The following is a 26298-nucleotide window of genomic DNA, read 5'->3' as shown; positions in this document are numbered from 1 at the left end:
ATTGAAGTTATTTTGTACAAACTTAGTTTTTGTGAAATAAAAATTCTCAATGACCTGAAGTGAACATCAGTTTTATTGCCACATTGTTAAATGATTAGATTTTGAGCAGCTTCATATAAACTGTCTACATTTACCAAGTAGTCCGCTAAATCACCCCTAACAGTCTGGCAGAGACAGAGCCAATAATTGGACAGAAATTATATCTTTCAAAGCTTTTCCTCAACATCATTAAATATTCATTACAAGTCCGGGATACCACAAGGGTCCTGCACAAAAGACCTGTTCATTTAAAACAAAGCCAGTGACAGGACAGGCCTTAAAAAGAGATGATGGAAGGTGACATATCTGAACATAATGCTATAAAGTTGAAATACCACAGAAAAAGGTACAAGCAATTTCTTTCTCCAATCTCTGAGCCAGTTAATGACGGGCATAAAAAAATCCATTACAACTATAAATGTTATCAGGTCAGTGAGGGTTGCCTGTGCATCTGAGGCTTCAGGCCGGTAGCCAATAATGGACCACAGGGACAAATAGGAGCACAAGATCTGAGTTAACTGTTACTACAATGGAACATGAACACAAGGGGGCAATTAGAGGTGGTGTGAAGGGTGCTGGTTTGCCCTGTACCACACATGTTTATATAAAGCCATGGCAATTCATTTACAAAGATGGGAGAGGAAAAATGAGTCCCACTTCTGAAATGGGAAAGTAATTTACATTTTAACATTTACATTTTAGCATTAGTAAATTAGTAGTATTATACTACAAACAACTAACAAAGCTGAACTAAGATATTAAAAGTCGACACATTCAAAACAATTTCTAACTCAAATGTGTGTGTGTGTTAGTGATTTTTATCATTATAATTTCAAGTTTGGACATTTTTCATTATTTCACAACATTTTGTAGACTAAAATGTATAAAACGGACAAAGTTGTCACAGAGCAGTGGTAATAAAACTCAAAGCATACTTTTCATCAGAGCACACTGCCTTGTGCTCTGTTGTAACAGTTTTGAGACAGTTAATCTTTCCAATTGGAAACTCACATGTAAATGTCACATTCAGCAGTTTCAGTCTGATAAAGTGTCCGGTTCATGTGCTCCTGGAGTTTAAAAAAAAGTTAAATAATTACACACATTAGAGAGCGAGCCTTTTTCATTTTCAAGCCACAGTGAAAATAAGGCTGTCAGCACCTAGTCTCTGCCTACTTATCCAGGACACTTATCCGCAGTTTCGGTGGCACAGTAAGTAGATCCTCATGGCTAAAACTCTGTGCTAATGGGAGATGGAGAAAATCTCCCCAAGGGACCCCAGACCCCAAATACACGTTATTACTAGTAGTAAGAAGATGTGCTAACAGTTTTAGGTCCCAGCCTACGGTGAAAACCATTGGTATAGGCAGGAGATTATTTGTGATGCGTTGGGGGTGGTAAGGGGGCATTAAAAGCACCACGGATCCTTCTATCAATCTCCAGAGGGGCTTGTATCAAAACATTAGTTTTGTTTATGGGCGTGCTGGCTTTGTCCTTCACGTGGCCTCTAAGGGTGATAAAGTGAGAGTTACACGATCCACCTTAGGCAGAAATAGGAAATGTTGCTGTGAACACCAGCTGTTGCTTAGGTCGACTCGGGCAGCGAGAGGCCTCGGCCTTCCCAGGCACCGCCAAATAAAGAGACTACTGTGTTGTGTAAGACAGTTTGCCCCCCCCCCCCACCTTTACTTTTTAAAGGTGTTAAACTGCACAGGTGGGGAGGATTGCATAGTTTTAGCCATAAAGGGGATGAGGCTTGCCATCTGAAAGAACATTATTTGCACAGCGTTGCAGCATTGTGGTTAATGTAGGATCAACATTTGTCAGCTGCCAGACAGAGGCTCCGGCGGGTAGACAGAGTCTAACATGTCAGAGGATTCGCTCCCACCGTTTCAGACACTTCTCCTGCAAATGAATGACGGCTTCCAAGACATCTCAGCCTCACAACTGACAGCACAGATTCCACATTCATCTCCTGCCTTATCTCCGCGGGATCATACGCACAGGAGGTGAGGAGCAATTCCATTAGCTGTCAACAGCCGAGATGCCTCGCTAACAAAAACCAGGGGGATATGGGAGAGGAAAACATGATTGTAACCCCTCTGGCACCCAGTGATATTACACACAACACAGTCACTGTCAAGATCGAATGTTCACCGAGGAGAGCGTTAACACGAGGCGTATTTTCCATAAACCAAAGCGATCTGTTAATAAAGCAAGATGTATGGATCTGGATTCCTGTCAGTCTTTACAGTAGAATTTGTAATTCACTTCACATTTTAAAAATTAGAGCTGAAGTGGATTATTGTACCTCAGCTTGTAATGGACTTCAGAAACTCGCATGCAAATTCCTAAAAAGAGACATGATGAAACCTGGAGTCAAGCATTTACAGATAAGTAAAAGTATATCTTTAAAGAGGAGATGCCTACCATTACCGATGATCTGGGCGATGTTCAAGCCAACACAAGTGGCAGAAAAGCAAATGCTAAGACAAATAATACACAAATAACTTAGGAACAAATACAGCTGGAGGACAAACCATCTTAAAATCATGTCCTTTAATAATGCTAATTAGTGCTTTCATTCAACCCTCAACTACATTTCCCGATGAAAAAAACACTTACTTGCTACATTAATATTTCAAAGAAACACGGAAGTATATATTTTTTTGCACCCTAAGATGAATGATGTTCACTAAATCAGAAATCACGGCTGAAAAGATTGCATACTCTGCAACCCACATTGTCGATCGAAGGCCACCGGCTTCAGTTGGACGAAAACAGCCTAATATACAACTCCCCCCTTTAATTGCAACCGTGTGTTCAATCAGAAAGCATAAAACTCCCAGTGGGTAGGTGGCATCTGTCCGTGAGGCCTGCTAGGATTGATGTGTCAGAGTCTGGGAGCGGCCCGGGCCGGCAGCCCGCGACCTGCGACACAGCCCCATCACTTTTATGACATCTTAAGGAATCTTCTTTTTAATACAGCCCATTACTGCTGACATACAAATCTTCCCCAACGTGGCCCCGTCCATGGCCTGATCAATTTTTACACTGCTGAGCCGTCCCCTTTCCCCCTCATTTTGTCATCTCAAAATTCATATTATATAGGATTTTCTCATGGGAAAAACTGCAATAAAAATACGTCACCACCCTGTAGATGCGTGCAAGTCAGTACTTTGCTGTTACTTAAAAGCTGCGGAGAAAATAAAATTTGTTTCTGTAGTAAGCAGAACTGTTTAAATGTTATTTATTTTTATGTTCCTAAGAAAATATATTGTGAAGTGCAGCATTGATTTAGAACATAACCATGTCTCGATACGGGTTGGAGGGGCTGAATTTATGAATCCTTTGCACAACTCCTTTAATTGAATTTTCCAAATCTCTCACCACACACAAATAATCAATACCTACTGCTGAGGGAAACTTGCCTCAGAATTATTAGGGCCTTTCTTTTTCAATTTTGTAGTCATCAGCACATACAGACGCTGCGGGTATTTGTAATGCTGCGACCATACCCAGAAGATTTATGCTCGCCCCAAGCCTGATTGCTCACCAAGAGTGACTTTTTTAGAACGCTTACTGAAACTTTTGTTGACCTTAAAGGACGGTCGTAAGCGCTTCTTAACACTGCGCTCTCGCTCTGACAGAGTTTCAACTATCACGGCGCTCGGTGGAAAAAAGGGGGAGAGGGAAGGAAAGTGGTAGGGAAGAGGGCACGGGAGGAGAAGGGGGACTGGAGGAGTGGCCTTCAAGCTTTACATGTCCTCGTGGATTTAGGCACTTCAGAGAGGGGAGAGCCGGGGGTACAGAGTGTGGACATGCAGAAGGGGCTCTACCTGGTGTGTAACGGCTGCCATGGTAGATTTGTTTTACCGCACTTCCAAGTGCAGGCGATATATGAGGCTCAAAAATCAGCAGTGTGTAAAGCAAGACTATGTAATGAGAGATGAAACAACACATTTTTTCTCTTACAAATGAAAACGTAAATCTATATGTAATAAAATGCACCCTTATTAGCTTTAATACACTCAGGGGCCTTGCTGCCACAGGCTCACTTAGCGAAGTGGACAAGGAAGCTAAACTTAGCGAACTTTAGACAGACATTTCTGTGTAACTGCCAACCCCGAGTCAGTTTGCAGACTGTGACTCTTCTCTGCTTGTCCTATACCACATTTGCCACTATACATTACATTATTACGCATAGTCTGTGTATTTGCTACAGTCATGTGCCGCTGTTGTCAGCAATCCCCCCGCCCCAGTCTGGATTTTCCAGAGGAAGCAGGACAAATAGCATACAATATATTTATATTTTTTCCAACAGATGATCGAGATTTGGACTGTGGTCTTATTTTGAAGGGAGACAACGCAGGTTTAGCACACCAGCAGTATTGGTATGCAGGTGCTTGGATTTGAATGTGAATGATCTCTGCATCTTTTTAAATACTATGATCTAAACCGGTGTGATCTGTAAAGACCTCAGGATGATAGACAAGATTGTGCTCACACACAAAAAAACACCTTCAGCCCCTCCACCATGTTTCTAAGTTAAGCAAATGAACCGAATCGAACACTCACTTTAAGTTGGATGTCCTCCATCATAGACTTTCTTGTACAGTGTAGTGAGGGTAAGACAATCCAATTTAAAACATGTGACTCTGGATCTATTGACTCTGGATCTATTGAGAACTGAGTGTATGAGTGGAAAACAGTTAATTTCAATGATCTATAAACAGATGATCGATGATCAATCACTACTGGGCAGCTGAAGAAAATGTTGATGTGGTGGAAAAAGCTGCTAAATCCATATTCAATATGTATAGTAAAGCTTCAATGTAGCATTAAAAATGCAATAATACTTTAAAGTAGATATACAGTACTACACATACTGTAGCTAGTTTGTCATGTACGACAAACCCTTTTCATTATACATGGAAAGGGATGGACCCAAAAGCCTACAGGCCATAGCAGCGAATCTTAACAAACATTTTACACTAGAGCAGAATCATGCTTCGAGATACCATCAACATCATCTGTCTGGATTTCACGCTCCCAGCAGATATAGGCCAGAGCTCTTCAGCAGCTTTGAATAACAGTTTGTTTACTTAAAATGTGTGTCTCAATGCACATAGAGGGCCAATTCTCCCACAGCTATCTGCCTTGACATTGTGAAGTCTGTTGTTGTAAGGAGGCTTATGCAAAACTGATAAATTTCACGGATCCACCATGTGACAAAAATGTGACATTCCTGTGGCATGGATCCACAATGCATCATGTATGTTCAGCTCCCTTACTGGAACTAATTAAAATTATTTCTAACAACCTCATCGGAAAACAAGTTTGCCTCCTGACAATACCCCCTATTAATTTTACACAAGTCGCCATTGTACGATTGGATCACAAGAATTGCTCTGCTGCAGGCATAATATGTGCCTAAAATAATCAAATTAAATCTTTCCTTAGGAAATCTACTGACTTATTTGTGTAACCATAACAAAATGTTGTTTTTCCTCCAAAGGTCGTAGAGCACACAATTGTCTGAACAACTGAAACAAGCATCCATTGATGCTGCTAATGCTAAATTGCAAAGAAGTGGCAACTTTAATCTTCAGTAAATGTTGTGATACTGTGGAAGAGTCGGCTCTACTTAGCACGTGGCCATAAAGCCTCTCAGTGATCAGTAAAGTAGGTGTGTTTATCTTGATGCCGTAAAAGCATAGTAGCAGATGAATGTTAAACAATAAAAAACTGTTTACTCTAACGCCACGTTAGGTTTATTACATTCATTAACAGATAAATTACCTCCACTGTGATGCTTGGGGTCTTTATTGTCTTTGAAAGATGACTCTGGATGCTGCAAAGACACAAATGCAATTACAATTATTTTAAAAGTGTGAACAAGTGGAGAGCCTAACCCAAAATTAATGCTATAAATAACTGCAAACAGAACATAAATCAGAACATAAATATTCTACATGGGTCAGTGTGAAATGCAGCAAATGACTCTCGTTAAACCGCACTTTATCTGACTGACTTTCACACAGCCATATTCAGCATTTCTGTTGATTTGTGTACTTACTCAGCTCCCTGTGTCTCTTCAGCTCAGTCTTCAGGTCAGTAGAAGATCCAGGGAGGAAACGTCCTTGTTCACTGCTGCCCTCTGCTGACTAATCCAAATACAGGCTCAAGGAGATAAAAGGAAAACCACAAAAACCCCTAGCAACACACAGGAAATAGACGGAAAAGGGAAAATATAGCTCACAGTATTAGAAATGAATGAACAAAGTGAAAAAAAATCCCAGCAGTAGTCTGAAAGGAAAAGCCATGTCAGAAGTGAACATTCAATACGTAATGAAAACCATCATCTCTCAATCTCAAGATATGATGGAGACAGAGACATTTCCGCCTATTGTAAAGATTTAAGAGCAAAGAAGAAGTCTTTCCCGTGAATGTTTCCTCCCGCTCTTTCCTGGCCTTGATGAATGCATCCACTGATTGTGGAGTCCAGGCTGGTCAGAGCAGAAGAGAGTGGGGTGACATTTGCACAATGGTTCAGAAGTCTTTGTATTGTTATTCTGACAGTGTGAAATCATTGGTTGTGATATTAAAGCCTAAAAGATGAAAAGTGGAGCCAACTGGTGGAGCCTGAATGAGCCTAAAGAAGAAATGTAAAACCACATGGATACATCAGTAGAACAGTACGTATAAGATACAATCCAATGCAATGAAAAACTGTTTCGTGTTTATTATTTCAAAATAATAACTGTCTATGATCTGAACAATTGTCCATAACTAAAATATTTAGCATCTAAAATGCCGTGTTGTAAATCACTTATTAATTTAAGCTCTTATGTATTCATGCAATTGTTTGTCTCATTTTTTGTTTATTGTACTTCTGTATTTCATTGGTTTGGTTAGTCTGGCCATTTAGGGTTCCACTTTTTCTCTCCAAACACCACTACATTTATTTTGAAATTTACAATAAATTAAACCCTGCTGTGCCCCTAACATGACATAACCAAGTGAGTGTTATGATTGCACTGTAAACCGAGCTCATGTAACGTATTAGTGACAGCACTATAAAATTAAAAACTAATGCTTGTCTTGATAGATGGGCCAGACACCAAATGTCTGCCTTGGCTAAGGAAATGGTTCTTGTGTTAAGTGACTCTTATACAACTATTTTTAGTGCTATGTAAATCACTGATAATTCGGCCAGTGATGGATCTCCGTCATTCCGTGTCTCCTGTCATTAAATTCTGATATGTCATTATGGCCATCAGGAAAGTGTGGCAATTGAAATATAGCAACTCATAAAAGGGAGTTCTCTGTAATGCTTTAACTCTGTGCTCTACTTTTGGCTCTCTATGCATTGACAGTTAGTGGTGAAAAAATGTCATTTGCAGCCTACAATATAAGTTATTAATGAAAATAATTGTCTGAAATACGGGAAATGCAAAAGCCGTGAAGAATTCACTTTTCCAGCTCTGTCTGTGGGACCTCTTGTCCATGTGTTGTGACTTTGGCCCTTCCTGTTGATTAAGCACCACATCCTTAATAACAATCTAGAGTACACTGGCATATATGCAAGTTACTGTTTCTTTGTGGCCTGACAAGGGGACGGTATTATTTACCACACAAGGATTACAATACACACAGCATGACTTCCACTGAAAGTCATAATCTAAATAGTCCTAAAGAATGCCCTTGTCAGGAAGCACAACAATCACAGCTCTATAATATAAAATGCAGTTGCAGACTATTCACAGACGTGTGTCATTTCCATGGGGGAAAGAGAATGGAGCTTGTGGATTAATTTAATTTGTCTGGCTGTACACAATTTTGCAGTCATCTTAACAGTGGAAGTCCATGAGAGGAAAACTATGAGATGGTCAAATCAAGTCAGTTGTTTTTCTAAACTGTCAGTTACATACGGAGAAAGGTAAATGAGAGCAACACCCTGTGTCACAGTCACACATAGACTGCGGGTCAAGAGTTCAGTCATTGGCCACGAAGGTAACAAACTCCCTGTCCAAAGGAGTGACCTGCTGACTTTCTGGTCAAAAGCTCATCTTTCTAACATTTCGATCACAGCTGCTCCAGATGTGTTAAGACTGGGCTTCACAGTGGTGAAAACACATAGAACCACATTTAGAGTTTGAGATGTGTGTGCGCAAGATATACAGATGTTCATTTAAGCAACCAGGACAGACTATTCGGACATGAGACAGGATGAGACAGGGACCAGTATGTCAGCATTCTTGGCAAAATCAAGGACAACTTTGCACTAGCATGGACATGGCCTAAAATTGACTCGACCTGCTTCTATGTGTAGCTGATGCTTCTGCAGGTTTAGGTAGAACTTTTGTCACGTTTGTGACATGTTGTCAGAGATAACACACCTGCTGGAGAACGTGTGCGTGGCTGCAGGTACCTGTATTCTGGAGGCTGGATGCTATTCAGGACGAAGAGAAGAAAAAAATCGTCAGAAACATGCCATATTAGTTGTAATGGCCCTTTCTCTCACACGGAAATGAGAAAATTACATACTAGCCCCATTTTGTGCCTCTTGCGTTATTATCACAACAGTATACGAGAGAAGCTAACTCCACTTCACGTTTAAGGAGAAAAAGTTACGACATTAATAACAGCAAAATGCAGTAACTGTATGGGGATATTCCAGTGACAACACCACATTTAAAGACATAGGATGGGGCCACAACAAACTCTCCGAAGAGTAAACACACTGTTACAGTATAGCAACGTTATTGAGGTCAGACGCAAAATAGCTAGCTGATATTGTACATGTTAACTGCCAATGATGATTATGTCTAAATTATACACTGGGCTGCTCTTAACGTAACATTAAGTATTTCTGAAGTAACAGAGCTCTAGTAGTATTAATCACCACAGGCTTCAATTTAATAGTCAAAACGATAGATAAAAAAGACACAGTGAACAATGCTCACGTCATGTCAACGTTTAGCAAAAGTTTGCTACAAACGCATGAAAATAGCGCCTTTGCTACACTCAAACAGTTCGTGTAAAACAAAACCTGTCCTATAATTTCGGCTGTGCCCCTGTTGCAAAAACGAGTCGAAGAAAATCAATAAAATAGATCCTTATTTATAAGCTAAACGGGGCGTTTATTTATTTCTCAATCAAAGGGCTCCAATACAGCATAACGTTAGATTTTAGCAGGAACTGCAAAGGTTAATCTTTGTTTCTTCAGTGCCGTTTTTTGCGAACACCGATGAGTTTTTGTTTACCTAGCAACAGACTGCAGAAAGCAAAGTTGTGTCACAAATCAGTCAGTGATAGCACGAATTTGATTTAGTAAAGTGCGTCTGGCATGCTTTCAGATTATTATTACGGTATGATGAAAAAGTAATGTAGCAGAATTTAGCACAAGTGAGCTGCCACATCTGGTTGACGCTCGATTTCTGAGCTGGAGAGTGCTAGCTAACGGTAACCAGGTCGCTCTCTTCTTCCAAACATGTCTTTTCAAGAGTCATCTCGTCCTTCTGATGAAGAGGAGGCTTTCTACACACAGTGCAGAGCCGCATACCTTGCTGTTTTCAGATCTAGTTTAACAAATATCGCTTCCAAACAGCAGTTATGTCGTGGTAAGCTAACTTCAAACCAACTAAATAGAGCTTGTTCGCTAGACACTAAATGAACGAGCGCACCACGTTTATGTGCTATATATTTTCCAAATTAAAGGGAAACTCCATCCTCGATAGATGTAATTATCGTGTTATTTCTATAACATACAGTGACATACAAACGTTTCTGTTACTGTGAATATTTAAACGAGTAGAAGATGGACTGATCTCCAAAATGTAAAGGTTGAAGATAAGACATTCCTCTTCAACATTTTCAATAAGATTGTTGGGTCGTTTTTGTTTTGTACAATTTTAGAGGAGGAAAAAAAGAGCACCATACAAAAGTTTGGGCACCCTGAGAGATCTGAGCTCTCAGATCACTTTTACAAAGATCTCTGACCTTAATTAACTTGATGGTGCTGTGGTTTGTTTACAATCGTTAGGAAAGGACAAGTGATGCAAATTACAAAGCTTTGTAGATACAGTGACTCCTCAAACCAAGTCCCAACAATCAGCAGCCATGGGCTCTTCTAAGGAACTGCCTAGTGCTCTGAAAATTAGGTTGTTGTTTCCTCAGTTTGTAATGTTATGAAGACATGTCAGTTCATAAGAACAGTGGAGGTCAAGCTGAGGCCTGAAAAACCAAGAAAACTCTGAGAGAACTGCTTGTAGGATTGCTAGAAAGGCAAATCAAACCCTCCCATTTGACTGCAAAAGATCTTCAGGAAGATTTAGTGGACGTTGAGTGGTGGTGCTCTGTTCCACTGTGTAGCGACACCTGCACAAATATGACTCACAAGAAAACCTTTCTTGCGTCCTCACCACAAAATTCAGCATCAGATGTTTGCAAAGGAACATCTAAACAAGCCTAATGCATTTTGGAAACAAGTTCTGTTGACTGATTAATTTGAAATAGAACTTTTTGGCCGCAATGAGCAAAGTTATGTTTGGTTAAAAAAAAAAGGGCTGCAGAATTTGATGAAAAGAACATCTCTTTAACTAATAAGCAAGGGAGGGCGGGGGTGGATCATGCTTTGGGCTTGTGTTGCAGCCAGAGGCACAGGGAACATTTCAGTGGTAGAGGGAAAAATGGATTCAATTAAATACCAGCAAATTCTGCAATCAAGCATCACATCGTAAAACAGCTGAAGATGAAAAGAGGATGGCTTCTTCAACAGAATAACGATCCTAAACACACCTCAAAGTCCACAATGGACTACTTCAAGAGGACAAGCTGAAGGTTTTGCAGTGACCCTCACGGTTTCAAGACCTAAATGTCATCGAAATTCTGTGGATAGACTTCAAAAGAGCAGTGTATGCAAGGGTCACAGAACTAGAAGCCTAGTAGCCTAGTATAAATGTCTTGTATGAGATTTTTAAAGTAATTCTATGAGCCCACAGGCTTAGCTGTTATACAAGATATAAAATGTATTAGCTGATGATATTAAGCAATAATGCTCTAATTTCCCACAGAGCGACAGTTGTCTGTGTTTGCAAATATTGTGTTACATGTCCAAAAAGTATTTGAAAGGGTCAGTTTTGTTTTATGTCTTTTTTTTTAGAGTGGATTTCAGCTGTAAACACCACTGACCTGCTGGTGGACCATTCATTACGAACCCATGGGTGCAGCTGCAGTGAAAATTGACAAATTACTCAGAATGTCTAGTTGTGATTCCAAAGTTTCCAAAAATACCAAATGTGATAGAGTGATGCACAAGACATTTAGAAAATCTCTATTTGACCGAAAATAAAAAAATGTAGTCTTGTGATTTTTTTTTCTGACCTCTAAAGATACTTAAGGGCAAATCAATCGGGAAAAGTTCATGTTGAGGGGTTGTAGTTGTTGTTGTTACTTTAACTTTTTCAAAAATAAAAAAAAAAAGCTCAGAAACAAAACAAAACAAGCAGTCCTTGTGCTGCAGTTGTTGTCATCAGCCTTTGCTACTTGTAGATTCAGTGTTCTTTCACATTCATCCTATTCAGCTCTCCAGCAGGCTGGTAGGAATCCATCTCATGCAACTCTCAATAAATACTGGACCCCGAGAACATCCAAACTGAACTTTGATGACTTCTGTGAGATTCTCAAGTGTGAGAAGAAAACTGAAGAAAGTGAGCTGATGAGGGCCTTCAAAAAAATGGACGTGAACGGTGATGGCTACATCTTGCACAGAGAGCTGGAGAAAGCTCTTACCACTGTGAGTCACCTAAGACATTCTGTATTAGACAGACCTGCAAAACATTGTCTACTTATCATTTTAGATTCATGTTTAGTTTTTTTGGCTACAGTTTTTCATTTTGAGTAAATTATGTGATGTTGTCGACTGTTGAAACATAAAATGATTAAATCCACTGACTGACTCTTGCTCAGACAAAAAATACGTTTCTTTGGCTCTGGTGTAAAAATATATTGAATCTTCCAGAGAGGAGAGAAAATGACCACTGAAGAGGTGAATGCTATTTTTTCATTACTCGACGTCAACAAAGACGGGAAGCTGGACTATGCAGAAGTAAGTTAAGACAAGTATGAAGTGACTTCACTTCTTCTTGATTACCATTTGCTGTGTGTACAACACTCGGCCAGTCATCTTTTGTGTCCAAGCCTGTGAAAAAGTGTATTTTTAATCCATTTCTCATCTAATTGGATAAGGTATTAAACATTTCATTCCTGATTCAGATCAGCTTAATATAAAAAACACGTAAAGGGTTTATGGACTGAGGTACGGCCAAATCTTACGTCCATGCAACGATCTTAGTTGGCTTTGTGAGTTGTAACAGTAACAGTACACTCAGACACAGTCAAGTTTTAAGTTAATTAATAAAAACTTGGTATATTTAAAAAAATCATAATTTCAGTCCACAAAAAGTAGTCCTTCACAGTGATTGCTGTAGGTTCCTGAAGCTGCACAACAGAGGCTACTATCCCAAGCAGTCAGGAGAATTCCCCCCTTCCACCCATGTTGTTACTTCTTGCATCAAATAATAGCCATTGTTCTGAACCCGTTCAAATGCACCACAGTAAAAATACCTTTTCTTATGTCTCATTTGTTCAAAACTTTTAGTGTCATATGCTTACCTCCATTCAAAATATAAGCATTTCTGACCCTGCCTCAGTCATCCCCTTACCACTGGTTTCCTGTTGCTGTCAGTTCTGCAGATTGCTCGTGACGACAGTAGAGCAGTGTCAGACGGCTGTTTTGGAGAGGCTCGAGGCTAATGCCAAGCTGAAGAGACAGAACTTTGGCAGTCAGTCGTACAGCCCTCCGAAGAGCTCCGTCTCATCGGCAGCAGCGGCAGCAGCATCCGAAGCGGCAGCGACTCTCCCTCAGCCTCCAGAAACACCCCGGGTGGACTCAGACACGACACTCAAGAAAGGTACATGTGACTTCCCAGAATAAGAGCAGTAATGCCACGGGGAGAAATATTTCCCCTTTCTCTCTCATTTTTCTCCCTAAAAAGCTCTCTCTTTTTTCCCCATCCAAAACAATTTCATACAAAACATAAAACTGGCACATATTTACGTCTAAAAATAATTCATAGAATCCTGATTTGAATATCAGTGTCTCGAATACAACATTAAAAAGAAGAAAGACAGACATGAAAGAACAACAGCTATTAAGCAGAGATTGATAACATCAAAGACCCAGAACTCTGCACTGTATACTTTTGCAAAATCTGTGTCACCGTTCATTACTATTCTTAGTAATCAGATACTGAGAAAACATGTAAAGACTTTATATTTGCAAGGGAATGCTGATGTGTAAGTGTTGTATGACTGCAGATTTCAGTTTGTGCAGCACAATCTACAGGTCCAAAGTAGCAGCCAGTGGCAACTGCACATCAAGTATACTTCAGATTCCAATGTATAGTTGCAGAACCATACACGCCTCACCGATTAATTTTGATGAATAAATAATAGCTCTGTTATTGATCGATTTTTCACTCCCCCTGTGACAAATCACCTCATTAAGGCAGGCCATACATCATAATAGCCACACAATTAGGGCAGCTTGTTTGGAGGGAGGAGACTGTAAAGTGTTGTGATTCGGGTAATCATTTCTGTCATTATGAGATTGACAAAAGCTCCATCTACACTTTTGAACAATGCTGCCTCTCAACTATGGCACTGGAGTTAGAGCTCTTGCCAAAAAAATATGTTTTCATAGCTTGAACAAGCAACGACTATAATTAAGTCCAGCTTCACCCCTCTGTGACCATGCATACAGTATGCACCAACGCAGTTTATTCTGAAAGCACCTTCAGATAGTTGAAGGTGGATGTAAAAATCCACTTTTTTGCACTTAAAGCCCAGAATTCTGAGGAAAAAGAAGAGCAGGGATCCTGGATGAGCGAGCCAGGGACAGGCCCACAGCAGGAAGATAGATGGGGTTGATTTAAGTGGTCAGTCCATGTTCATGTTATTGATTCGGAGGATTCCACCACTTCTCACTGGGGAGATGATGAGGGATTAGACGGTGGTCAGGAGGAGGGCCCAGTCGACCACCACTGCAAAAACAAATGAGCTCCCACACAGTTGTCTGGATTATCACATTATTGTGCCTCTCCCACGTATTGATTTATACCGGCTACATTTTAACAAGAGTCTGGCATGAGATGCATCGTGATCGCACATGTTAAATTGGTTATTCTTGGAGCTCAAAAACAGTTTTGACTGCTCATTGGGTTTTACATTTGTCAGTAGGGATCCAATGCTACCCTGAGATCTATGTTATAATTGTGTAGGACACAGGAGTACAGGAGTAATTTAGGCTAACTATTTTACAAATCATTGATGAGACACTGATTTATTATGTATCATTTTAAGTGTAACATGTTTTGGCAAACGTTTACGCCAATTGATGAACTGTCATGGTGTTTCTCTTATAACTGGTCTGTTTAGTTCCATTCTTGCAGTTTTCAGAAACCACTAGTGCTGAAATAACATTGGCGATAAATTCACATTGAGTGTAAACTCACACTGAAGCTTTTGTTGGGCCACGTTTCAGTGCATCTTTGTCCACGTTCACACAACAGCTACAATTTAGCCCTCTAGATTGAAATACTGCCATCAATACAAAATAGATCCATGACAAATACCATGGCAGCGGGTCTATTTATTCCTTGGATTTGGTAATTCACTTTACCTCGCATTTTGATTTTCCAGCCTTGGAGACAATCAGACCCCTCATTAGAGAATTGATATTTTCTGGCTTCAATTAGTGTTCGAGGAAAAAAAGTTGTGCGAGATAATTGATTTGAGTGGGTGCTGTTATGCCATTTGTGATTTAAAATGCCTCCATAATTAATTAAAAGTGAGTTGAACTTGAGCTCGCACTTTCTCAGAACCCTAATGCAAAATAGGGTCTTCACTTGAACTCGGGAAAGGATTTTTGAGAAGACAGATTACAGTGTCAATTATGTTGTGCACCTCATCTCTCTTTTGAAAGTGTGTTTACTGTTTGGAGAGGGGAGGGCTGTGCTTAATCTGTCAGTCAGTTGAGCTATCTGTTCTGTTGCAGCAGGGTTTTGTTTTATGATTTATTCATGATCTTTATTTATGGTTTGTTTTTTAGCATATGTGTTTTTGTCTTAGCGTTTATCTCGGTGAGTTTTTCCGTTTGTCTGTGTTGTGTCTCAGACAGCCGATCATCCTCCCGTCCTTCTTCCGCTCGCAGCAGACGGTCGTCCCTGTCTAACCCAATCACTGTGACATCCAGCAGCACAAAGGCCAGCAAAATACAAGAGCCCGCAGGCTTACAGGTAACCCCCTCTGTAGTCAAGATGGCCTTAGAGCTGCAACTAATGATTATCTTCCCTATTGACTAATCTGTCAATTGTTTTTTCTGAATAATTGGTTGATGATTTAGTTTAAGATAAAGTAAGGTAAGATTTTATTAATCCTCAGATGGGACTATACTATGACTATTTATATGTACAATTTATACCAAAAACTATTAAAACATTTGTGAAAAATATATATTGCCACAAAGAACTATAAACACATTGCCATAAAAAATACTGCCAAAAATTGAATAAAATATTCACAGCTTTCACAGAAATTGCGCATGAATTGAAATTGCACATGGTGCACACGGATAAAATAAGTACACCATTTACACTGTTGCACAGTAATAAATATATATGTAGAATACCAGTATATATGTGTTGGTGGAGTACTTAAAGAGAGTGAAAAATAATATTGCGCAAGGTAATTTGTGTATGATAAATCACACATTAGTGCAAAGACAGTCTGAATATGGGGCGGATGCAGCAGTCTGTCGCTGAAGAAGCTGCTGAGGGCCCCCACTGTGTCGTGCAGAGGGTGTCAATGATGGATGTCAGCTTGGCTAACATCCTCCTCTCACCTACGTCCTCAGTGGTGTCCAGAGGGCAGTCCAGGACCGAGCCAGCTCTCCTAACCAGTCTGTTCAGTCTCTTTCTGTCCCTCTCAGAGCTTCCACAGCCCCAGCAGACCACTGCTAGAAGATTGCAAACGCAACCACAGAGTCATATTTATGGAATGTGAAAAATATTCCTAGAGCCCAAGTTTTTCAGTCAACACTCCACAACACAAAGATATTCAAGTTACAGGGATATGAAATAGACGAAAAACACAAATCCTCACATCTGAAAAGCTTTAATTATGAGGAGTAAGTGTTCATAAAAATGTTGGAGATCAATTTTCTGTCAATCAATTAATTAAAAAAATTACCTCTGCATTAAGCTTTTGAGATTTTTTATGAAAATGCCCAAACAGGCATATCGATAAGAACCCAGTTTATGTTTCTGAGCTCATGAAAAGTTGCTTTGTTCTACTAATGAAGTAGCAACATAAGCAGGGCTGTCTGCTCCTGTCTACAAATGTTTCTTAAATTGAATTTGATGACACCAAACGGTGTTTAATGCAGTTGTTTATGGTATTAACTCATCCTTTGCATCCTTTGCATGGCTTTCAGTGTATGCTTATTATCTCCTATAAGCACCATGCTATGTTCTGAATCTGAAAGATCACCTGTCTGCACCATCACTGACCAGACCTTTTCCCTGAGTATGTGGGCTCCAGTGACAGCCTCCATGATAACCCGGGTCTCGCAGCCCCACTGCTCTCCCCGTGTCACTGTTACCCAGTGCTTTTGATGGGCAAATTTAGCCCAGGGTGGATAGATATACACTGTATTGATCCCACGCTCTTTGTTTTCACTCTTTTTGGCTTAACCTCGGCTGGTTTGCTTTACAGCACGAAAAATAAATAAATAAAAATAACAGCCCCCTGCTCCATCTCTCAGGCCCAGGCATTGTGTTGAGATTGGAAAGGGCCAGACATCATGGAGGGGAAAGAATGTGTGTCCAGAGATTACCTCGGAGAGAAGTTCTGCTCGCTAAATTGGCTGCTATATTGCCACAGGCTGATGACTAGGAGGTGGCGGGTGGAGGGTAGGCTGTGTTTTTGTAGCGGTGTGTGTGTTCATGTGTGTGTGCCTCGTGCATTGTTAATGTGTTGTCATGAAGACATAACCAGCAAGGAATCGTTATTCTCAGGATTTATTTTTAATGCGTGGGTTATAATTATAAGAAATCTGCGATAAGGTAAGTGGTCTAAATGCGTGTGTTTGCACGTATGTGTGCTTTTGTGTGTTTGTGTGTGGCTGGTTTGGTGTCCCGTGACCCTCCGTGTAGCAGTAAATCAGACCTGTGGCCGGAGCAGGTGACAGCATCTGTATTAGTCTGCAGGCTGACCCTCTCTCTATGGGGGCATTAATTCTGATGTCTTTAAGCAGTGGGTGGGTGCCCATGGCAATTTCCCTCATTTAAAATTGTCTGGACAAACCACTGAAGTGTTATAGTTTGATCTTTTATGCCTCTCACAGACCAAGATAAATACTTTGAGAAAATGGCTTTTCTCTAAAGGAGTGACATGCGCCGTCTTTATGGTACTTTCTTTGTTTTACTTGGTGATTTATTTGTCCACTAAAAGGATATATAGCCTATTCCAGACTCGCTTGGCCCTCGGTGTCATCTTACTGTGTGTCCACACCAACTGTGTTTTCATTTAATGTGTCTCCAATGAGTGGAAGGAAAACTTCCTTTTTTTCATGTTCCGGTTCAATTTCAAAATTATTACCTCATTTCAGTTGTGCTGCCAGACAAAGGAACAACAGGATTTCAAAATGAGAGAAATATTAGGATTCATAAATATTGCCAAAGTAGCCTCTTGATGGTTTTGAATGACCGCTGGCCCAAGATTGAAAAGGCTGTATTTATCAAAGTTAAATGGACTCCAATTTGCCATATCAGGTCCTAGAGGGAGATTCACTTCAGTGTTCAGCAGGAGCACAATGTAACACTTCTGCCCTCCTCTGGATCAGCGTGAGTATGACAAGTGTTTACATGCTGCTGGGCTGACACAAACTGTGTGACAATGAATATGCCCCCTGAAGGTTGGAGTGGTAATTATCACGAAGGCAGTTTCTGTTAATCAAGCGAGCAACCTCACTGTTATGATTGACTGCTTAATTCGCTTTTTCATGCCAAGATATACTTCCCCTGTCACAAGATCAATCCCCCTTTTAATAGGAACTGCAAATTAGTTTTGGTTTCTGTTGAATGAAGAAATGTGTTTTGTTGTCAGGCAGCAAAACACAGTTTGTTGGGATTGTGTCAGGAACTAAACACAGACTACACATAATAAAATATGTTAGGATGCACATATCATGATATACTGTATATATACAACAACAATAGCAACCAGCCGGCCCTACATGTAGGTCTGATAAAGCTTCAGAGTCATTATTTTTCAGCTTTTTTAGCTGCACTGTATGAGTTTGAGTGAATGTGGTGAGACTGACGTTAAACAGAAATGTTTTCTATCGTTGCAGGAGTGGCATCACAGTTATGTGAAGGGCTGTTTCTTCTTGAAGGATGATGGGACTATCAGCTCACTGCAGTACCAGCTCCACATCCCCCAGACCACCACTGTCTACCTAACCATCCAACCACTCAGCCTGAGCCACAGACCTGGTACTGGCTGTTTTATATTACAGATGAATCAAAAGCCTGAAAAGGGATGTTATTATAGGTCAGAAATTAGAGTCAGACGCAGGAGTGCACCTCTTGAGTTGGTAGGAATTCAGTAGTCTGCTGGATTTGGACCTCAGTTCCTTTGGGATTCGTTTCTTTATTGCCCCATATTTCAGTTTCTTGCTGGACTATCTCCTGCACCACTGCTTCACCACTGTTTTTAGTGGCACACAGTATAATTGCACAGTTTTAAAAATGCTATTTGTGACATTGTGACATAAATAAAGTCGCCCCAGAAATTTTCAGATAATGAATCATAAACAAAAAAACACACAGAATACTGACGTCCTGTGCTCTTTGTGTGGCAGCAGGTCAGATTTTGTAGGTATTGTACTAGGTAGTGTTGCACCTTAGTGCACAATAATTTATGAAGAGGGTGCATTTCAGTTCATAAAGCATGCAGTAACAGATAGTGGATTGATGTAGGTGGTGGAAAGTCACTCCTATATATGTGCTTTAGTAAAGACAGAGCTAAAAGTTGAAAACAGCCTGTAAAGTGTCTCTGGTGTCTTGAAATATGGGTGCAGCCAATCAGAGAAGACTGCAGGAGCCTGCATATATTAGACTTACATTTGATTCTTTGCCTGCACTGTGCACTACATCAAAGGTTTTGTATATGGTCGTGTTATGTGGGCAACATGTTGTATGACAGTCCAGAAAAAAAGCCTGCATATTGTGCTGTCTGGTTATTTTTCAGACAAGCCGTCTTCATGGATGACAGTGGATACGGCTCTTTTTGCCATGTCAGCTGGTGAAACCGAAGAGGACTCAACTTTAGTGTGTTTCACTGAGTCAAAAGACAAAGAGGTATGTCTGTGTGTGTTGAGGGATGTGCATGACACGCACTGTACAATAGGATTTGTTCATGTTCTGTGTCAGTCATTCCCGATGACTAATTTAAGAGTTTGTTTGTTGATACAAAACTAATTTTTCATCAAATGTTTGCCCCTGAATGTCAGACAAAATTGTAGTTCCAAAGGTAGCCCTGCATTCAAAACCGTGCTGAAGTAAAAGTGCTCAGTGTGCATTAAAATAGTCCCTGCCAGTGCTGTGCTATTATATCTGATGTTTTTTGCTTCTGCATAATTGTGTATGTTGCCATTTAATGCTGTAGTTGTTTATGGTTGAGCCAATTTTAAGTTATATACTGTTTGGTAGTTTAATCAATAGCATTTCCATAAATCAACATAAGTTTGTAGTGTTTCTGTCCTGTGAGAGCTGCGTATCTCTAAAAAGTCAACATTTCATGAGCTCAGAGAAACAGCCTGGCTTTCAGCTTTGTGATGATGCATTTTCCAACTAATTTAAACTTTTGTTTTAAGATAAGACAAGATAAAAACTTTATTAATCCCCTGCTGGGGAAATTTGTGTGTTACAGGCAGCAGGCAATAGTAGCAGGAATAATAAGAGAAGAAAAAAATACCAAATAAAAGTTTTAGAATTTAGAATTATCCTCACCCCATAAAGGAACATTTAATCCTTTAGTTTATCAGAAAGATTGTAATTCTAAAATAACCTGGACAGGAAGGGTATGAAATCTGAAAAGTAACCAGTAACTAAAGCTGTCAGACAAATCTAGTGGAGTGAAAAGTAAAATATTTGCCTCTGAGATGTAGTGGAGTAGAAATATAAGGTTTCATACAATGGAAATACTCAACTAAAGTACAAATACTTCAAATTTATACTTAAATACAGTGCTTGAGTAAATGTAGTTAGGTCCATTCCATCACTGGTAAAAGCCATTTCTGATGCTATGAAGTTGAAACTTGATTGTGAAAGTCCCCATGGTACACTCAGTGTTGTTTAACTCCCTTTGCTACTTGCTTGTTCCTATAGAAGTATGTTTGGAAAGGAGAATTGAATGCAGGGACTTACTACCTGCTTCCCTTCACTACTGGCTGCAAACTGAAGAAAAGAAGCAAAAAGAGCATTTCTAATAAACCTGTGGAACTGGTCTACAGGACTGACACTGGAGAACTAGACCTCACCAGAGAGCTCAGGTGAGTGTGTGCGTACGCATGCATGTGTGTGTTTGGCTGCTTCATTCCACCATCAGTAGTATAAAAACACACGACACGGCAAAGTTTGATCAAATGTCACCAGCTTTCACTAATGACCAAAAAGATTGAGAGATTGTGTAAAGCGTTAATGTCATCAGCCTGGAAAGGGACAATTTAGTGTGTGATTTGACATACCCCTGGGGGTCCAGCCCTAGAGGAAAATCTGGGCTGCTTTGCTTTGCTTCGTTGTCACCACAGCGATTGAATGGACAAATGAATGGATGGATACATGAGTGGAAATTTGGATGGATTTGGACAGTCCTGTATGGCATGTCTCTGTGTTGCTCCCTTTGTGCCACAGGGAGGTGCTGTCTGACATCTTTGAGGTGATAGACATGGATGGAAATGGTTTACTCAGTCTCGAGGAGTACAATTTCTTTGAGCTGAGGACCAGTGGAGAGAAATGTGACAAGGATGCCTGGGCTGTCTGCAAAGGTAATCATTCTCATTATGGCCTGTATTTGATGTAAACCTGTATGTAAGGGCTCCATTATGGCTCTCATTACTGGCTTTGTTGGGTGTGTAGAGAACTTTGATATGAGAAAGAACCAGCTGACAAGACAGGGCTTCATGGAGCTGAACCTGATGGAGGCCACAGAGAAAGATGGAGACCCTGCTGACCTTTGGGTCACCCTAGAAGCCATGGGCTACAACGGAATGCTGGAGCTAGTCGGTGTGAGTTTCCACATCTGCTCTCACTTCAATGAACCACATCTAATCAGGCACATTTCGATCCGTTTTAGTATGATGTGAGGTGAAATAGTCATAATACGCTGTAATTTAGTGTTTACATTCGACACAGCCACTGAATTGACTCAGTTCCTGTTTCTCACATTTGATTTCCATGACGAAAGTCTCAGGGTGAAAATGTGTGATACAAAAAAGCACTGGTTGTAATACACAGAGTTACTGAGAGAAACACATCCAGGCTTTCACTAGCTCCTCTTAATCCTACTAACTATGAATGAACTCCTCTACCCCCCAGGCCTGTCCATTCCAGATAGATGTCCACTGTGAAGGCACTCAGCCTTCCATCCAGCCACTCAGCATGGACTCAGGGCCCAAGCTTCAGAACCAGGCCCTCCAGAAGTCCATCACCACCAGGACAGGGGCCAAAGCACTGAGGGGACAAGAGAACGTCTTCATCTACACCTACAGAGGGGAGCACAGGATCTCCTCCCTCATAGCCAACAAGGTAGACAACAGACTTTGTGTAGGAGTAATTATCAATGGTGCTGAAAAGTTTTGCAATATTTGCAAAGAAACATGTGAATGTTCGAATTCAGTGTCAAATTGCCATCCTAATGACCACTAGGGGGAGTAACAGTTCAACTCTGAATTAGTGATGAGTGAACGCTGTAAGTGAATAAGCTATTTCATAAATTCATGAGTTGCTTTTTTGTCAAAGAAGTGAAGAAAACACAGGAATGATTGAAATAATTATCATTGTTTACTAAACTTAGCGGTATTACTTAAAGCACAGAGCATCAGACTGTTTGTGCAAGTCTGTAGAGAGTATGTGGTAATAAAAACACTTCTCCAAGGTTTCTGGTTATAGTTAGGTTAGACACTGTCTACAGTTAATGGTTGCAGGGACCATTCCCCCTGTTTTTTAATTGATATGCAGCCACCATATTGATTCTCATAGCAACAGCAGCTACTCAGAAAGAATGAACTGGTGATACAAAGGAACTACCGAGCAGGGGAAATGGTTAAAAGTGAATGCAGTTTACCTTGTCTTCATGAGAGCGCCGATTTGTCATTCATTTTGTTTTATAGTGACAAATTTCCTTACAATTCTACTACAATCAGTGTAGTATACTCTCATGCAAAGTGCATCCAGTTCCCACTTAACCTACAGTTGTATCCAAACATAGCAACAGTTTGTACAGTACATGGAGATGTAATTTATTAGAGATTAGCATAATGTTATCTGTTCATTCAAAGTTTTGTATCGATACAGCACATAAATCCAGATTTATGAGTGCAAAGAAAAGTAGACTGTTGTTTTAGACTATAAACTCTCAATTATGTATCCACAGTATTTGTCTGTTTGTGCAGCTGTTGAAGCCAATTTCGGCATATTCTGTAGAGTGTGTAGTGACCAATATCCATTGTGTTGCAGACCAACCAGAAAGTGACCGTCCACGTCAACAATGAGCAGAGCAGGAACTGCTGCAGCAGCAGAGGCATGAGTGTGTTTGCTGTCGAGGTGCCAGCCAGGACTAAGATGGTACGAAGTCTTCCTGAGAATGCAATGAAACAGGAAAAACATCTTAAACCAAGACCCTGAAAATGTTCCATTCTACTACATTCAAATGTATAGCTAAATTGTTCATTCTGAATAAGAAAATACTTTTATTATAATTGATTCGTTGAAATGAAATGACCGTACTGATACAAAGATGTGTGCCCCGTCATCTAGGTGTGCCAACACGTCCTGCCCATCAATGAGAGACAGGATTGGTTCTACAGCTGTGTGGAGACCATACTGCCCTGCACATAAAGCTGGACTCCCATACAGATAAGCGATGGGCAACAATTATTCATAAACCAGTGGCTTTAGGTAGGATGCATCATGACTGGCTATTGTTCTATATCCACTGCCAATGTGTTGCTAGTGGTTGGATCAAAAGGTTGTTATGTGACATTTTATTGTAACTGATAAGGTCCAAAAGGAACACTGCCTAATCATGTCACCCTTTAGAAGCCCTGCTCACTCTTTTTTATAAAGCCTCATACGTCAGGCCAGGAGCGGAGAGAAGCTTGATCAAGCCCACCTGTAAGGGTGGTGTTTCAGAAGCTCAGTGACTCTGTGCATCACAGGTGTTCACCAGTGATGGCAGCAAGAGACGGTCACTATATCACTGTAGTGCAGTGACTGTGGTTAGTGCTGTTATTGTTGTGCCTTTGTGTGTGTGTGACGTGTTTTGTTTAATGTAGAGAAATAGCACTTTAAATGTATACAATGCATAAGTCAAGGATTACATTGCCAACATGACACTTTTTCCTTCAAATGAGCGGTATTGTCATGATGAAAGGTCAGTAGATTTGGTAATTTTCAAAAAAATCTAAAGAAATTTGCCTGTGTTTGGAACAGAGCCCCTCCAGGGTACCCAGGATGAAATGACGATGTTGCATCATTGGAGCGCAAAACATATTGCAAGGGAACGCACAGTACTCTGAGGTAACACAAAAGTTATTGCAAGGTACAAAAAAAAAAAGATTCTTGCCATGACCCTAGAGGGGCTCAATAGTGTGGTGCTGTGTGAAAATCAACACTTACAATGACAAAGGCACTTGCGAATGATGGGGAGGGTAGTACAAGATGTAGGCCATACTCTGGTGTTTCATTATGTGACATCACTATAACTTTTGTCATAGTAATTTAAATAGTTTTAGAATAGAGAGTTATTTACCATATTAATGTTCATTAAGTTTCAGTTTGGTTTAGGTATTACCATTTTGTTTCTCCAACAGCATTCCACAATCACAATTAAATAAAAGATGATTTTCACCTTTTTCATGTCACCATATACAGTCATGTCATCATAAAGGCTGCACTCATGCCCCACATTAACATCTTTCTTCAAGAGGAAGAACAGTTGTATTTCAGCATTTTCCAGCTCAAGTGTGAGGAAGAGCCCAAAGCTGGAACTAACATGTAGCCAGGACTTGCTTCACATTGAAATAAGGCTAACAGCTAAGGCTGTTGGTACGAAGGTTATATGCAACCTGGACATCAAAAGATATGTTCATTTTTTTTAAACCACATTTAGCCTTGTTTTAACCAAGACATCTTTTGACATGTTAATCAACAAATCAATACTTACTGGGTATTCTTTTTACATTTTAATGAAGGATTGTACCTTATTTCTTGCACTTACAGTCTGTGTCAGCCTGCGTGAAATCTGTGTTACTGTGGCTACTGGTCACCACTCTCCATAGTCTTAATACAGTATACTGCTGTGGGGAGTTTGGGTTGGCAGTGAAATGCATTCCTTTGCATTGCGCTCAGGCCTAAACTTTATTTGCCCTTGGCCTTTTCAGTTGAGAACAGTCTTGACCTCCTATTTATATCTCTCAGGCCATTTTTTGCCCTTTGACTTTTTCTGCTGAAACAGTAGAGCCAGCTAAACTAAATGTCACATGGCAAGTGAGATGTATTTAATGTCCTGAGCCCCTGTCTGCTCTTCCTTTCCCAACACACAGGTTTAGTAACACTCGGCTCAGGGCAGCCGGGCTTCGGGGTTGTGAGCCAGTTTGAATGTCTGCTTTCTGAGACTCTCATTCTGCATGTGTTTGTTTGTTTCTTTTCCGTGCTGTATGATTTTGTCTGATTTCTGTCTGCACATGATTTTCTCCAGGAGTCAAAAATGTAAATAATTGTGCAATAAAATGGATTTCCAAATAATTGCCTGTCAGTAAGATGGAGGTTTAAATAGTGCTATAAATTCATAAAACTGACAGAAAGCAGACTGCTCTTAGTACTGTGATTATTTGGCATTTGCTGTGCTCTTATTGAGAGATACAATCATCTAAATGCTGTTTATGCAGCCACATACTTATCCTCCCCACATACATGCACCTTGCTGGCAGGTTTGACGTTAAACTTTGTTCTCCTTATGATGATCAAACACACTGTGATGCAACAGGCAAACAGCAGTGGCCTGAGGTCTACAATTTCACAATATTCTCCCTGTGAAATCTACCCTTTCAGTGTAGTACTGCAATAGCTTTCTCTCTGAGTATTTGTAAGAGCAACGTTGACTTATTAGAGAATGAATTGTTTTACTGACTTGCTATCAGATGGGAGGGTGGATTCAAGTGCTTTAGTCCTGATATGTTTGAAATGTGTCGCTTTTAGGCCAGAATTACAATAGTATAAATACGTGAGCAAAGGTTTCAGTATTTCTCCCCACAATTTTATTCCTGGCAGCATGCAGAAGACTTATAAACCATTTAACCATTTAATCCTTCATGATGGGAAGCAACATTTTCAGAAATTGTATTATATTGTACTATATATAATAGTGAATGTGATATTTTAAAAAAAAAGTCTAAATTAACAATGAGAGAGAGGGAGAGTTTCATTCTGAGTAACAGGTCCATGAGACTGAAGGCTTATCAGATTCAAGAACACTATGCAGCAGTTTGTAATACTGTGAGATAGGATTTTACAGCTCTGGAAAGTTATGACTGTGGCAGTTAGTTTATTTTCTGCACCATGATTGTGAACAGTTACAAATTTCTTTACGTGGAAGGTGTGCTTGCATGTTTGATCGGCCACCACACTGGCTTGCGGTCTAGTCAAAGTTTTACCAGACAACCGTGCATTTTGTTATGCCACAGCCCCCCACACGGGCCCCTGCTGCATGACTTACTGGCCTCATTCAAATGAATAAATGAATGAAAGGGCTGTGTTCTTTCAAGAAACTCTGGCCTCTTTTCCTTTATTGCCCCTTCTGTGTCAACAGCGTACAAAAACTACCAGAAAAATACTTTGAAAGCACTTTCTGAAG

The 26298-nt window shown here is 40.2% G+C and overlaps 1 protein-coding gene across 1 annotated transcript; it reads left to right on the top strand.

Annotated features, from left to right (window-relative positions):
- Window positions 1–9337: 9337 nt before the first annotated feature.
- On the top strand, window positions 9338–25194 carry efcab7 (EF-hand calcium binding domain 7). The gene is made up of 13 exons (XM_041935714.1): window positions 9338–9662; window positions 11625–11836; window positions 12062–12148; window positions 12788–13013; window positions 15277–15398; window positions 18515–18656; window positions 19414–19523; window positions 20553–20716; window positions 21078–21211; window positions 21303–21451; window positions 21762–21971; window positions 22902–23009; window positions 23202–25194. The coding sequence occupies exons 1-13, from the start codon at window positions 9533–9535 to the stop codon at window positions 23280–23282; spliced, it is 1875 nt and encodes a 624-aa protein (XP_041791648.1). The 5' UTR covers window positions 9338–9532; the 3' UTR covers window positions 23283–25194.
- The last annotated feature ends 1104 nt before the right edge of the window (window positions 25195–26298 follow it).

This window comes from Chelmon rostratus, chromosome 4 (genome assembly GCF_017976325.1).
Source record: "Chelmon rostratus isolate fCheRos1 chromosome 4, fCheRos1.pri, whole genome shotgun sequence".
Classification (NCBI taxonomy): Eukaryota; Metazoa; Chordata; class Actinopteri; order Chaetodontiformes; family Chaetodontidae; genus Chelmon; species Chelmon rostratus.
Note: the sequence above shows the minus strand (reverse complement) of the source record. Positions and strands in the feature narration are given on the sequence as shown.